Source organism: Paroedura picta, chromosome 17 (genome assembly GCF_049243985.1).
Source record: "Paroedura picta isolate Pp20150507F chromosome 17, Ppicta_v3.0, whole genome shotgun sequence".
Classification (NCBI taxonomy): domain Eukaryota; kingdom Metazoa; phylum Chordata; class Lepidosauria; order Squamata; family Gekkonidae; genus Paroedura; species Paroedura picta.
Window position 1 is genome coordinate 22007824 of NC_135385.1, and position 14493 is coordinate 22022316.

At 54.4% G+C, this 14493-nt stretch overlaps 1 protein-coding gene across 1 annotated transcript; it reads right to left on the minus strand.

Annotated features, from left to right (window-relative positions):
• Positions 1 to 1759: 1759 nt before the first annotated feature.
• LOC143827255 (uncharacterized) lies at positions 1760 to 6076 on the minus strand. The gene is made up of 2 exons (XM_077316705.1): positions 4691 to 6076; positions 1760 to 2706 (listed from the first exon to the last, which is right to left on the minus strand). The coding sequence occupies exons 1-2, from the start codon at positions 5147 to 5149 to the stop codon at positions 2518 to 2520; spliced, it is 648 nt and encodes a 215-aa protein (XP_077172820.1). The 5' UTR covers positions 5150 to 6076; the 3' UTR covers positions 1760 to 2517.
• Positions 6077 to 14493: the final 8417 nt, after the last annotated feature.

A 14493-nucleotide genomic window follows, 5' to 3' on the forward strand; every position in this document is an offset into this window, starting at 1 on the left:
TATGGATATGCATCATTCCAGTGGTGAGGTTCGAGTGCGCATGCGTCGAACGGTTTCTCCCGCGCGAAGCACGCCGGGAGTTGTAGAAGCGCGAGGCGACGGGCGGGTCTTGTCCCTTCTCGACGTGGACGGCACCCTGACCGCGCCCCGCCAGGTGGGTGCCCGCGCGAGCTCCCCCGAGCATGTGCAGAGTGCCCCGGGAGGCTGGCATGCGGGCGTGATTGGCAGGCGCGTCCTCGGCCGCTTTGCAGCAACGGCTCCCCCCGCCCCCGCTTGTACTGGCCTGGGGGGTCTTGCAAGGCTGCCCTGGGAGTCCTCCGCCAGCCCCCTGTGGGAACGGCTTCTCGGGTTCATGGAAGGGCCTCCGAGATCATCTAGTCCAACCCCCATTCGCAGAGCAGGAAATCGCCACTACCGCCCACCCACGGTGCTCCCAGCTTCATGCCCACCAAGCCTGGCCTGCAGGAGATTCGCCCCAGCAGTTCCCTGGGCTTACCAGAGACGAACCCCGGCCCACCCCTGCCTGCCCACCCAATTGCCACCTGCCCAGGTTCATACATAACACAAGCCCTGCAAGCAGGCAGAGAGGGGCAGGTGGGCAGGTGGCAAGCCTGGGTCCAGAGGGACCTGGAAGGCCAGAAATGTTGTGGAAGTGTTGTCAAAGAAGCAGCACTCTGCACATGCTTAGGGCCACGTCGTTTTTCAGTTCCAGCAACATGTAAAGACACAGGGCACCTTTGCTTGGCCTTCTTTGGAAATTAAATCGATGGGAACTGTTTGCTTCCCCCTCTTCACTGGACAAAGCATCTTTGGCACTCACATGGGAGGAGAAGGGCAGAGGTGCGAGCCACCTTGCAGGGCTGTTGTGCAGGGAAACTGAAGTTGAAGCCCCTTAACGGTGCCCTTCTCTTAGACAGGGTAGAAATACATTACAGTATTTGCTGGTGTATAAGACTACTTTTCCCCCCTAAAAAACATGCCTCCAAGTGGGGGGGTCGTCCTATACGCCGGGTGCACTTCAGTTGGGATAGACAGAGCTGCCCACAGTGGCCCATAGTACTGTAATGTAATGTAACAAACGCTATATTTTGAGTGGAAATGTTGGGGGGTTGTCTTATACACCCAGTCGTCTTATACGCCAGCAAATACGGTACATTTATTGCCGTGAGCCTCCCTTGCAGCTGGGAAATTCTGCCGCCCTCCATGCCTGGCCTGTTTGTGGGGACCGTTTTCAAACCAGACTTCTCTTCCAGGGGCACCTTTACCGAATTCCGGAGCGGGATGCGGAACGTCTGCCCCGTGGGCAGGAGCTGCAGCCAGGCGGAACGGATCGAGTTCCACGAGCTCGATGAGCATTTGGGGAAAGGGAGGCATCCCGCCCTTCCCTCCTTCCCCCTGGGAGAGCCCCACACGGCATGGAGGCCCTTGGGGGAAGGGAGGCTAGAGGGATCTGGGGCTGCCATTGAAAAAGAGCCTCCGTATGTCTTTGCTCCCTAGCACCACCCTTGCGGGGAGGGGCAGGGCCTCCCGCAACACACCCAAAGCTTATACATGTTCAGTCGAGCGGCTTTCCCTGTTCTGGGGAGCTGCCACGAAAATCCCCAGCACGGCACCGTTGTAGAGGAATGGGCTCTGAAGTCCCCAGAGGGGACCCAGCCTGTGGGGAGGGTGTGGCGTGTTTAAGGATGCGTCCCAGAATCCTTTGCCAAGGGACTTGGGGGTACAGCGAAAGCGCGACACAAACACAAGAATCACTGCATTGAGGAGATTGGTTTATTTTTTAAACAGAGGGAACACATAAGAGAGAAATTTGTCTCCACCCTTCAGAGAGATTTTGCACGGAAAAACGTTCTCAATCAGTTAGACAAAGGGGGCCAGATAAGCATCGACATCTTTCCAGAAGGCTGGGACTAGCGGTACTGCTTGGGCATCGTGGGCAGCGACGGCTACAAGAAGATCTACTTCTTCGGGGACAAGACTGCAAAGATGAGTACGGAACTGGCCGGGCCACTCCACACCCGATGCCAGCTTCCTGCACTTACCCACCCCCCCGACACACACCCTGTGACGTCTCGGGCGGTGCCCACGGAACAGTAGCACGAGCACATTTGAAACACGTGCGACAATATGCGCAGAAGGCAGGACGAACACGGACGGTCGGGCAGCTGTCAAAATCGGGGCGCTTTGCACACAGGGGCGTAGACTACAGTCTATCGGGTCGGGGGGGAGACGGCAGCTGGGCGGCAGCCTGAGGTTGGGGAGAGAGGGGTGCCAGAGTCCCTTCACGAGGGGCTGGGTGGAGGGAGGCCCCTGGCACCGGTCTCCTCCAAAAGCCTGGTGGGAGAGCTCCATTTGGCAGGCCCCCTGGGAGCGTTGGAGTTCCCAAAGGGCCTGGATTTCATAGGGGGAGCTGGCTCTGGTCAAGGCCAGGCGATCTCCTTGGGGCCTTGTCTTTAGTGGCCCCAACCTGTTGGAATGAGCTCCCCCAATGAAATCCAGGTGGTGTATAAGGGGGCCTTATAAACGCTCCCAGGGGGCCTGCCAAATGGAGCTCTCCCAACAGGCTTTTGGAGGATGTAGTGGTACGGCGATTTCCCCCGCTTGAGTTTCTGCACCAGGTTCTGGATGTTGCGGAACCCGTAGGCCAGGGCAAAGCGCAGCAGAGTCTCCCTGTCCTCCAGCGTCACCTCCTGGAAGTCTTTGTTCCTGGGGGAAGGGGGAGACGGACAGATAAGCAAACACAGCTATTTGCCCACGAGCTGCTTCGGCTGCGCTTTCAGGGAACGTTCACAAACACTCCAACTGTTCAAGAGGAAAGCAGACACTGGAGACTGCTGGCGGACGACACGGCATTATTGGGGGGCGGGGGACTAGGGTCAAGGGGGGACATCTCCGTCCCAAATAATGTCAGAAATCTCTCCTTTGTGCCCTTCAGCTCAAGACACTTTCAACTATTATGGGAAAAGTCAGAGGTGGTTTGAGACAAGCGAATTGTGAACAAGAGGTCACTGGTGGGCCCAACACACTGACTGGGAGGCAGAGACTGTCCTACTCAGAGAGGTTTTGGGGGGAGGGGAGGGCATCAGGGCTGGGTGGAGAGATTCGCACTCTGTACCTCAAGGGCTGGTACTCCAGCTTGTCCACTCAGATCCCAAAGAGCTGCTCTTCTGAGGAGCTGCTGGATCTAAGAGGGGAAGGAGACAGCTGGAGAGCTTTGCCTGCATTCCTGTCGATGCTGGGGGAGAACCGGGAGGCCGACTTTCTGGCCGTTGGGGGGCTTCTGGAAGGAGCCTGGGTTTGGGCCCCTGTGTGACACAGACTGCTGGGCTGGATGGGCCACTGGCTTTTATTATTATTATTATTATCCTTTGATTTATTGCCCGCCACTCTCTTGCGGCTCGTGGCGGGTTACAACATTTTAAAACCCCAATAAAATCCATTAAACAACAACTACAGTTTGACATTATTAGTTAGCAAGCTAACATGGCAAGATCGGCTAATCAACTTCCCCCTCCTACTACTAGCAAGTGGAGAGGGGATGCTGATGGTACCCATCCCCAATCCCAGTCCCAGGTCCCGGGGGGGGTGGCCTTGGCCTCAACCATAAACCTGGCGGAAGAGTTCCGTCTTGCAGGCCCTGCTGAATGATGGAAGATCTCGCAGGGCCCGCAGCTCTCCCGGGAGCTCATTCCACCAGGTGGGGGCCAGGACTGAAAAGGCCCTGGCCCTGGTCGAGGCCAGGCGTGCTTCCCTAGGGCCGGGGACGACCAATAGATTTTCTCCCGCAGAACGTAAGGCTCTGCGGGGGGCACAGGGCGACCCAAGAGGGCTTCTCTTGCGCTTTTAAGCACAGCCAGCAGGGATTGAGAGCAGCAGAAGGCTGCGCCTAAGAGTTACAAAAGGTACAAACCCACCGCAAAGCCTTTTGGGGTGTCGTTCTGGGCTTCTGGGCTTCCCTCCCACCTTTGGTGTCACCTCGGGGGACGGGCACAGGATCCTCCAACCGTGCCCTCTTCTATTCCATCTGGACTTCCTGCCAAGCACATTGGGGTGTCTGGGCCACAGAGGGAGCCGGCGATCACCCTGTCCGGCCAGCTGGGAAAGGCGGATGCCCGGGGCGGGGGGTGGGGGAGGAGAGAAAGCCCTTCCCAGCTGGCCGGGCAGGGCGATTGGGGGCTCAGAGAGTTGCCGATCACCCTGCCCGCTGTATTATATTTACAGCAAGCTTAATTTCTAATCATTTATAAATATGTTGAAGAACACAGACCCCAGGGCAGACCCTTGGGGGACTCCGCTTGTCCCTCTTCCCATTCACAAGCGCCCTCCGGGTACAATGGGCCAACCAGTTATCGATCCACCCGACAGAATGAGGATCCATCCCGCCTTTTACCCACTCGTCAACAAGAATGTCATGCGGAGCCTGATCAGAAGCCAGATCCACGCTGTCCCCGGCATCCCCCGGATCCAGCAAGCCCTCGCCCCCCCCCCCCCCCAACGGGGATCCTTAAAGCAAGAGACGCTCGCGGCTCTCCTCGGGGCGACCCGGGAACTTCAATCCGGATTACGTGGGGGGGGGATGAGGGGGGTTCACACGAGTCTGGTCTGACTCCGGATCGACGGGGGGGGGCGAAGAAGGACCAATAAAGAGCGAGAAGGAGGAAAAGGCGGACGCGGCACCGCTATCACCTACCTCCCGGAAGCGGCGCGCGGAGGAACAGAGGCCCCGACCGGAAACACCGCCTCCTGCCGCCTCAGCCAATCGCGGGCTGCGCCATAGCCAATCGCCACTCACGACGCCGCAGTCTCCGTGCCGATTGGCCGGTCTCTCCCGGCGCACCACCTGCCCCCTTTCCGCCCCGCCTCTCACCGCCACAGCCAATCGCAAGGCGCGTTCTAGCCAATCCCTACGCCCGACGCCGCAGACTCCCGTCCGATTGGCCGGCGTCTTCGGGCACCCCACGGTCCTATCGGATTGGACGCCGGAGCGCGGAAAGGAACGTCTGTCGTCGGCGGCGCGAAGCGCAGGATTATGGGAAGTGTAGTCTCTGACGGGTGACGGCAAGGGGGCCGCGCGTTTCCGCAGACGCGCAAGGACTGCAATTCCCGGCGTGCCCAGCGTCGCGTCTGGCTGTGGGCACTTCCTGTCCATCGCATGTTCTGGCCGTCAATGGAGATGCATAGCAGGTGCTGCCGTCTGGCGGACAAACTGGGGAAATACGCGGGTAAAACTGGCCCGCGACTCCCATCCTGTGGCCAGTTTGAGAACTGCAAGACCAAGATCAGGAAAGGGAGACGCGCCGCCGCTTCTGGCCCCACTGAAAATTCAGCGGCTAAGTTTAAAAAGGGCAGGAGAAAGTCCATAAAGGATTAGCTGCCGCGGGGAGCAGGCCGCGCGTCTCCACCGGTGTGAACTACAATTCCCGGCATTCCTTGCTGCCCGGCGCACTGCGCATTTCTGTCCCCGGGTTTCTGCCCAAAGAGGTAGAACAAAGTGGTAGATAAGCACACTCGTGAAATACACTTCCGGACTCAGCAGGAAAGTATTCCCGCTATTTCTGCATCCGTGTCGCCCCGGAAGTGGTTATGGAGGGACGTCCGGCAACAAACTGTTCTACGGAACGACTGGGAAGGTGGTCCTCGTTTCCGCACGGTCCGGTTATCCAGAGCACCACTCCCAAGAGGCAGGAAAGTAGTACGGCGACCCGCCTCTACACTTCTGGTGCGAGAGGGACATCGCTGCGGGGTTCCACGCAGCCTTGACGCTCTAGCTCTGCATTGCGTGGGAGGGAAGAGCGGAACCGGGGGGGGGGGCTGGCCAGTCGGTGCATCTTGCCTCTCCCCCCCCTTGACTTCTACAGCCTTACAGAGAAGGACGGAGGGAGGTGGCGCGGGGTCTCCTTGCGGGGAGCCGCTGCAAAGGGAAGCGGGAACGGGCGAGAACGCCGTCCCCTCCTGCAGGGCAAAGACCGGGAAAAGGAGATTTGCTGCCCTCCTGTGGCCACAAGGAAGACTGCGCGCTCAAGCTGAGGCATGCATAGGAGGTGCTGCCGACTGGTGGCCACGCTGATGAATTACATGGCTGAAATTAATAAAATCAGAGTCCAGTAGCTGAAATTGTAAAGGGCTCTAGGAGCGGCCGTTTGCATATTTCCCAGGGGAGATAAACCCTCCCTGATGGTCGGGGGGGGGGGGGGGCAGAGTTCGTGAGTGGGGCGCGGGGACCCCTGTTCCATTCCCAAGGAATTGACTTTGGTGCCATATGGTGCATTGCCCGGGCACCCCTTCATGCTCGGACACAGCAGCCAGAGGATCTGTACATAGAGGCCCCGGTTTTGATTTTGCCCCTCTAAAATAAGCCCCTGGTGTTGAAAAGGCCCACACTTGAGACAGGTCTTGGCTGACCACTGCGGCATTAGATGGGTCCTGCTGGTCTCCTCCTGAGGCTATTCTTGTCTTGCCTCCCCCCTCCCCAAACAGAAAAGCAAGCACCAGCTGTGCCTTCTCCTCCCTCCAGCCGACCACTCTCCCTTGGGTTCCCCAGGGCTTCAGAGGAAGGGAGCTGCCCCAGGGACCCTGTTCCCAAGGTCTGCCCCCCTGCCGCCACCCACCCCAAAGACAGTGGCCAAGGTGCTTCATGGGGGAAATCTTGCCTCGAGAGTTAAGTGACCAACCCTGACTTTAAGGGCAAGAGACATTTAGCCAAAATAGGTGTTGCTCCACAGGCTCTGGCTGTTTCCCAGCCCAGCATTCAGGTCTCCGGCCCCCAGCCCCCTTGGCGGGAGAGCCTGTCTCTTCCACCATCCCACAGAAGCCCTCTCTCCTGCTTGGGTCGAGAGCTCTGCCCTGGACCATTTCACCCCAGACCCCTCTTTAAGTGCCCCTGCTTTATTCTTTCATGGTTTTCTTGGATGCCCTTGGCTTTTCCAAGCTGTCACCCTTAGGATCGGTCAAACAGGTCAAGCCAGCCAATCAGCGATCGCACCCTTCCTGGGCTGGCGGCAGATTTTCAGCCTAGACAGCGGGTCAGAACTGGCTGGGGTATGGCCCAGGGCAGACAAAAAACAAACTTTTTGTGACACTGGTGATCCGAGACACTCATGGGTCACCACCGATGGGTGGTGCCACAGTGCCACACAGCCAACCAGGTCAGGCTGCGTGAAGACACCACCGAGGGCGAGTGGTCTATTTAGAGCTTGTGTGTGTGATCCTACAATGATCCCACTGCCAGGCAAGAGACGTTCAGAGGTGGCTTGCCACCGTCATGACCTTCCTGTTCCTCGGAGGTAGGGTGGAGGGAGCTCTGACAAAACAGCTCTAACAGGACTGTGACTGGCCCAAGGCCCCCCAGCTGGCTGCATGTGAAGGAGTGGGGAATGGAACCCGGCTTGCCAGATCAGAGGCTGCCGCTCTTAACCACTATACTAAGCTGGCTCTTCTTTAGATGTATATGTGTACGCATCCATACCGATACATATAAGCTTTTGTGTGCATGCACAGGTCTTTCGGTACATATGTATCTGAAGTCATGTGCACGCCCATGAAATCTTATGTCCAGAATAAACCTTTGTGGGTCTTGAAGGTCTCATTAGAGTCAAATTTTGTTCGGTTGCTTCCAACCCATGCGGATTCCCGCTCCCAAAAAGCAAAGTTATGACTCAGTGGGTACATTACTACTATTTCTATTAACATGGTTTAACTTTCACACTACAACTCAAGGTAGATTGCAAAGCAATACAGCGGGACTGGGCTAACAGGAAGCCAAAATAATGACACACACACACACAAAATGGCTAACACAAAATTGTCAGGGGCTTGACATACCATAATACAATAGTTCAGTTTAGTACCATGCCGTAACAGCCAGCAGCTCTGATGACGACCATATTTCTGGCTGCAGAGCAGACCCTCCCCGGGGAGTAGCACCCCCACAAACCCATCTATAGAATCAGAATAGCTTGCCTTCTTGTTCTGCTCAAAAATCCCTGTTTTGATTTGTTTTGCTTTGTGCATGTTGAACCCAGGAATCGTAACGTCCGTGCTGGATTCTGTTTCTTTGCCTCCCTCTTCCCCATTAAATGTACACATTTTAAAAATGAACTGTTGCGTTTATTTGGGGCACGCTGATGGGCTGCGTAGTCTCTGTGGCCTGCATTGTGCAGGGGGTTGGACTAGATCACCCTGGAGGCCCCTTCCAAATCTATGCGTCTATGATTCTAAAAGCCATAAAGGCTCCAGGACTCCAAGTGACAAAAATGGGTGAATCTGAGCAACTTCCAACAGGTAAAAGGTACCATCAAAGGGTTGTCACAGCCCTCTTGGGGTTGGGGGCCAAATACAGACTGGGAAACCTTTGGAGATTTGGGGACGGAGCCTGGGGAGGACAGAGACCTCAGCGGGATACAATGTTGCAGATTCCACCCTCCAAAGCAGCCCTTTTCTGCAGGGGAAACGATCCCTATTGTCTGGAGATGAGTGGTAATTCCAGGAGATCCCCAGGCTGGCATGCCGAAAGTGTGGAGGTTCTCCTTCAGCCCCCTTTCATCCTGGGCCACAAGTCCATGGTATCCTTTCAAAAAATGAGACACAGAATCGTCTTCCAAAAGATGAAGTACATTATGGGAGCGAATATATGGGGCACGTATGGCAGATTTACCGTGCGGCATTTCTCTTTCCCTTTTAGCATGAGAAAAGTGTCTTAATTTTTTTAAAACACCATTCCTAGTTTTTTGCATTGTGATCTTTCGGCATCGTTTCCCGTCCCCCAAAACCCAGCGAAGATTTAGCCCACGACACAAGCCCTGGCTCCCCGCCTACGGTGGCTGAACGATTACTCTGTTTTCCCCAGGCAACCTGACCTCCTCAAATGTTTAAAGGGTGATATTTTCTTGTATGCAGGCAAGGTGCCGAGCAAATCAATGGCCATCTTTCCTTCGCCGTTCGGAACTGGCTGCCCCAGCAGGGCGGAAAAGCGTGTGGACATCCTCATCCGGCTTGGGGGCCGCTGCAGCTGTTTCTCTTTATTTCTTTGGCGTTCCGTTCTGGCGCTTGGATGAGCAAGCAGAGGTACGACCAAACAAAATGATCGAGTCCGGCCCAGCTGGTAATGAAAAACAACAGCATGGACAGCAGTAAAAGAAAATCTGTCACCACGAAATGGCGGAAACAACCGTTTCTGGAAAAAGAAATTCCTTACAAGTCAGTACATCCATGGTGGAGAGCAGGGTTGCGAACCCTAGCTGGGGCAGCCTGGAGATTTCGGCATGCAGCCTGCAGAGGGTGAGCCAGCCAGTTCCTCTGGAGGGCCAACAACAGGGCAAAGAGGCCGAGGCCTTCTGAAGAACATCAGAAAAGCCCTCCTGGATCAGCCCAATAAGGGTCTATCTAGTCCAGCATGCTGCTTCACACCGTGGCAAACCGGTTCCTCTGGAGGGTCAACAGCAGGGCAGAGAGGACAAGTGCGGGTCCATCTAGTCCAGTCTGGAGGTCCATCAACAGGGCAGAGAGGCCAAGACCTTCTCCTGATGTTGCCTCCTGGCTCTGGGATTCAGCGGTTGAGGGTTTCTGTACATGGACTTTCCCTTCAGTCACACAGTAGCCCTTGCTAGTCCTTTCCTCCATGGATCCAATACAATTATGCCTGTGGCATATCTCCATGGGGAGGGGACTCGGTAGAATAGAATGCCATCCCATCCACCTGCCAAGGCAGCTGTTTTCTCCAGGACAGGTGGAATAAATACTTTAAGTAAAAACAAGAATATCAGTAGAGACCTGATGGATCAGACCGGTAGTAAATCTAGTCCAGCACCCTACCAGTTCCTCTGGAGGGCCAACAAGAAGACATGGAGGCCTTCCTAAGAACATCAGAAGAGCCCTCCTGGATGAGACCAGTGAGGGCCCATCTTGTCCAGCATATCGTGTCTCCACCTAACCCCATGCTACCCTAGTCCCACCTGGTCACCATGACCTGGACCAGAGAACATGGACCTCAGAGGCCCAACAATGTTTGACAAGACCTGGACCAGACTGGTGGCCCATTAAGACCAACTTTGCAGTGGCCAGGCAGATCATCCCAGAAGGCCAACACACAAGGCTCAGAGAACCAGTTCTCCCTCTCTTCTTATTTCTTCCCACTGTTGGTATTTAAGGGTCCGCTGCCTCTGAACATGAAGGTACACAGCCTTGGATGAGGGATTCTGTGCCTGTCATCCTGCTAGTTTAAGTAATAATTGAAAACCACAAATATTTCTCTCCGGCTTGCTACCTGTGCTAGAGTGTGGCGGGCTCTTACTGAATGCCTAGATTAATTTTGGCATTTTGGGTGCGTAATTACTTGATCTCATTAATGCGCTATAAGGTTATCTTGTTCAGTGTTAATTGAATGTGTAAACATGCCAAGCAAGGAGTTTTTTTCCCAAAAGGACGTTACGGCGGGGATGTTGGCGGATGGGGAGGGGGGGGGGACACCTGTTCCCGGAGTGTGTCATTCAAAATTAATTAGGTGACAGTGGGGCTTATCCCCTTCCCAACGCAAGAGCCTCCAATAAGGAGTCTTTCAAGAATAAATGGGTATTTAATTAATATGCACTGGCCGTCCCATTTAATCTAGATGTGTCATTTCGAGGAAAGCTTAAGTGCTGTTGAAAGAGATCCGGGTGTATGTTAGGAGGCCGTGCTCCTTCGGATTAAACTTTGCACACGATTCCACGTGACAAGCACTAGGGGGAGTGTTTGGAAAAAAGACGAGAACTCTCTGCAGTGGTTCCAGAAGGTGTGTATTATTTCCTCAATGCACCTTTGTTAAAACCTTTTGAGAACAGTCCTCCCTCCCTCCCTCCTTCTCCCATGCTCCCTTGCCCTGGGCTTCACCTCCCATGGTGGCCATTTTGTGGTTGGATCCACCTCCTGCAGCAGCCATTTTGGGGCTGCACCCTGCTCCCTGTTTCTGAATTCCAAAGGTGCACACAGGCTCAAAAAAAGGAGAAAAGTTTGGGGATCACCCATACATATACACAACACCCTGAAAAATCCTGTGCCCAGAGGTATACCGGGCATGTGCATTGCCCTTGTTGATACAACCTGGCAACCGTGCATCCTGTGGGGCTTGGCAGGCATGCAATTATGTCTGGAACGGGCTTTTGTCGTAGGCCAGTGTGCATTGTCAGAACGTCGGCACTTGTGCGCCCCAGGCCCCCTTTCTGGCTTACATCAACGCAGACCCTGAACAGGCGCTGGAGGAGAGGGTTTTGCTTCCGGAGTGCGCACCCCAGAGCCTGCCCTAATGGCATGTGTTAAAATGAGCCATCTGCTTACGCCGAGATGGATGTGCTGCTGAAGCATTTACGGATGCTCAACTTCCTCTCCTCATGTCACCTGAAATCTATCATCTCACTACGGCGTCGCCGCGCGGCCCCCGCTAGCAAATCCGGGGAAGCAGAGCACCGGTGCGCATCCTTTAGAAAATGATACGTGATGTGTCAGGCGAGCGCATAAACACACGGGCATCGACTCGGGTGTGTTCCCTATAAATGGGCTCCCCTCCCTCCGCCTCCCGAGAACATATGTGCCGTCTCTTCTCCTTAAACATAAAAACATTAATTACGCGATATTGTTTGGCAGGAACGGGGCGCTGCCTGCCGGAGCATTGCCAAAACTCTAATTCTGACCATAAATCTGAGCGAGGGGAGATGGATGAAGATAAAGCTGGAGGCAGTTTATATCGCCGTAGTGTAGCCAGCGGACGGGATGGGACTTGAGAACCGAGACTATTTTGCAAGGGTTAAAAATTTGCCCGCTTGCCTTTTTGCTTCCAAGGAAGTTGTTCCTTCCTGTGGCAATTGTCCGTGGACCCGACTAACCCTTGGCCAAGACAGGGAGCTGCCTGGAGCCTAGAAATACCTTAGGGTTGTGGCTGCTGACAGATGTTGAGAGATTTGCTTAATATGCCACCGTTTTGCCCAGACACACAAGTGCAATTCTGAGCGCAGTGGGCAAATCTCCCAAGAAGCATCCTGAGAAAAAGGGTCAACGTACGTTTATTCAAGTAGATCTAGTTCATATTCAGGTTGCAGCCATAAGAAGAGAAAGACGCTTTAACTAAAAAGTCCTTTCCTTATTGCAAATGGCTGGCTTGTCCAGCAAAATGTGTGTGGGAGTATAAGGGCATTGTCCCTACAGGAGAGGCCTGCAGAGACATGCGTCTTCATGGAAGGCCATGGGAGGGAAGGGAGAGGACGAAGGGAGAGGAGACGTCAGAGGGCAGCTCCCAGGAGTAAGCAAAGAGAGGCGTCACCCCTCTCAAGCAAAGAGTGTCGGATTGAAGTTTGGAAAGTTACAAAGGTGTTGCCAAACTCTCTGTTCCTACAGCCTCCCACGTTTGGCTGCGCACTCTCAGGTTCGGCTGGCGTGTTTCTTTTCCTGACGGCGCCTGAGGTCTCGAAACATGAAACAAGGTAGCGTCCAGTCTGGGCCTGAGACGAACAAAAGGTGTGCGTGGCTTCTGAGCCGGCGGTTTTGATGTGCTTCTCTTTGGCAGCCATTGTCTCAGCAGGCGAGGCTGATTCGGCTCTGCTTCCTCCTTCCCTGTGGCTGTTCTCCTGTCGGAGCCTGTGAGGTCCTCGTCTCTCGAGGAGATCAAAAGGAGAAAGAGGGCAGGGCTTCTGTTCTTGAAAGCCGGCCGGCACATCGAAGGCTCGGACGGCAGCTTTGGCATGGCGGTTGTGCCCACGGAAGACCACGCCTCACCTGTACGAACTGTGCCGGAAACATTGCTGAATCTTTTGTTTTATTATTGACTTAAAAAAAAATTAAAAACCCCACACAGATTCACATGGCTGAGGCAAGATAATTGGTTTTATCCCTTCCGTCAGCAGAGTGCAAATCGGCAAAGAGGAAGGAGCACCGAGCCGCTCAAAAGAACAAAATAGTTTTATTAAGAAGGGAACCCGACTTTCATTGATTCTCCAGGATCAGACCTCTGGTCTACCCAGATCAGTATTGTCCACTCTGACTGGTAGCAGCAATCCAAGGTCTTAAGCAAGGAACTTGGGATCAAACAGGCACTCTGCACAGAGGCACAGGCCCTCCCCACTTGTTGTCTGTGCAGTTAATGGTGAACTTTTGGGGTGCTCGAACAGCTGACCCCTCTCTCTTGCTCCCCTGTAGCAATGGTCATGACGCATGGCACGTCCGTCCCCTGCCGCCGCGTTCCTGCCGGCGGCCTCTTTGCTGATGCGCAGCGATAATATGTTTGTGATGATATTCTAATAATAAATGATCGTAATTCATTATCAGACTGCCACTGTGCCAGTGATGTATTGCCGCCATAGATCACCGGAGAATGGAAGGCAGAATATTCGGAAGACGGATCGGGACGCACTCACACACACACAGAGATTGCAAACTCTCTCGCTCTCTCCATAGCGGCCTCCTAAATATATATATTGGGGCTAGATGCAGGACATATTTCTGTATAATATACATTTAATTCACTCCGAGGCGTCGGCTGGAGGGAGATAAAACGTTGCGGATTAATAGGACAGAGTTTGGTTTCTCAAGAGAATTGGTGCGGTTCCATCCCCGGCGTGGCTGGATTTGAGCACAGGGGGGGAACGAGATTGCATGCAAGGTGGGTTTCAGACCAATGGTGGATTCACTTCTTGGCTGGACTGCTATGGGGGCCACCTGCTCTGCTTCCTCAAGAGGCAAAACCAAAAGTCAGTGCTTAGAAGTTACTCTCAACCTTCCTAACAATCCGGTTCTCTCAGGGCCCTCTCAGCCCCACCTCCCTCACAGGGTGTCTGTTGTGGGGAGAGGAAGGGAAGGTGACTGGAAGCCACTTTGAGACTCCTTTGGATAGTAAGAAGCAGGGTTGCCACAAAAGCTCTTCTAAGGAAGGGTGTTGTTTGTGTGCCAGAATTGCCCCTCCTTCATTTTTAATTTGCACAGAATGGTGCCGATGTCAGGGTATTGTGCCTTGGCAGGGAGAGAAGAGAATCTGTGGCTTAATAGCCAGTTTGGTGTCGTGGTTAGGAATGCGGACTTCTAATCTGGCATGCAGGGTTCGATTCCCCGCTCCTCCACATGCAGCCAGCTGGGTGACCTTGGGCTCACCATGTTGCTGATAAAGCTGTTCTGACCGAGCAGTGATATCAGGGCTCTCTCAGCCTCACCCAACTCACAGGGTGTCTGTTGTGGGGAGAGGAAAGGGAAGGTGACTGTAAGCTGCTTTGAGGCTCCTTCGGGTGGAGAAAAGTGGCATATAAGAACCAACTCTTCTTCTTCTTCTAATAGAAGGACCCCAATTCATCTAGGCCGCCCACACAGTTGTCCCCTGCCTGTGTTCCCCAGTTCTTTCTCCAGCTTAAACCTGGATCACGGCCTTGTGTTAAGGCCGTTTTGTGGTCTCCTTGGCCAGCCTCAGAGCGGGGTTTTCCTCCGGACGCAAGAACTCGGCTTTTGCTTGTATCTGGGTAATGGAGAAAGACAATTGGGGCT

Excerpts from the sequence above, each read along its gene's own strand:
- LOC143827255 (XM_077316705.1), bottom strand. The coding sequence starts at position 5,149 with ATGGACAGGAAGTGCCCACAGCCAGACGCGACGCTGGGCACGCCGGGA. Across the intron at positions 2,707-4,690 it reads CCGCGCGCCGCTTCCGGGAG|GAACAAAGACTTCCAGGAGG; the intron begins GTAGGTGATAGC and ends CCCTTCCCCCAG.